The 480-nt window shown below is 71.5% G+C and overlaps 1 protein-coding gene across 1 annotated transcript in view; it reads left to right on the plus strand.

Moving 5' to 3' along the window:
* SBK1 (SH3 domain binding kinase 1) overlaps window positions 1–480 on the plus strand; it is a 53,183-nt gene that overhangs the window by 50,064 nt on the left and 2,639 nt on the right. The window contains exon 4 of the mRNA XM_010837428.1: window positions 36–478. Within this exon, the coding sequence (XP_010835730.1) occupies window positions 36–478 (443 nt within the window). The remainder of the gene's footprint in view (window positions 1–35; window positions 479–480) is intronic.

Consider the following 480-nt stretch of genomic DNA (forward strand, 5'->3'; position numbering starts at 1 on the left):
CCCCTGAGCCGCCCTCCTTTCCTCTCCGGCCGCAGGTGGGGCTCCCCGAGGACACCGTGAAGCGCTGCGTGCAGCAGCTGGGCCTGGCGCTGGACTTCATGCACGGTCGGCAGCTGGTGCACCGCGACATCAAGCCGGAGAACGTGCTGCTGTTCGACCGCGAGTGCCGGCGCGTGAAGCTGGCCGACTTCGGCATGACGCGCCGCGGGGGCTGCCGCGTGAAGCGGGTGAGCGGCACCATCCCATACACAGCGCCCGAGGTGTGCCAGGCGGGCCGCGCCGACGGCTTCGCGGTGGACACTGGCGTGGATGTGTGGGCCTTCGGCGTGCTCATCTTCTGCGTGCTCACCGGCAACTTCCCGTGGGAGGCGGCGTCGGGCGCCGACGCCTTTTTCGAGGAGTTCGTGCGCTGGCAGCGGGGCCGCCTGCCGGGGCTGCCGTCGCAGTGGCGCCGCTTCACCGAGCCAGCGCTGCGCATGT

Source organism: Bison bison, unplaced genomic scaffold, assembly GCF_000754665.1.
Source record: "Bison bison bison isolate TAMUID 2011002044 unplaced genomic scaffold, Bison_UMD1.0 scf7180017864072, whole genome shotgun sequence".
Lineage (NCBI taxonomy): Eukaryota > Metazoa > Chordata > Mammalia > Artiodactyla > Bovidae > Bison > Bison bison.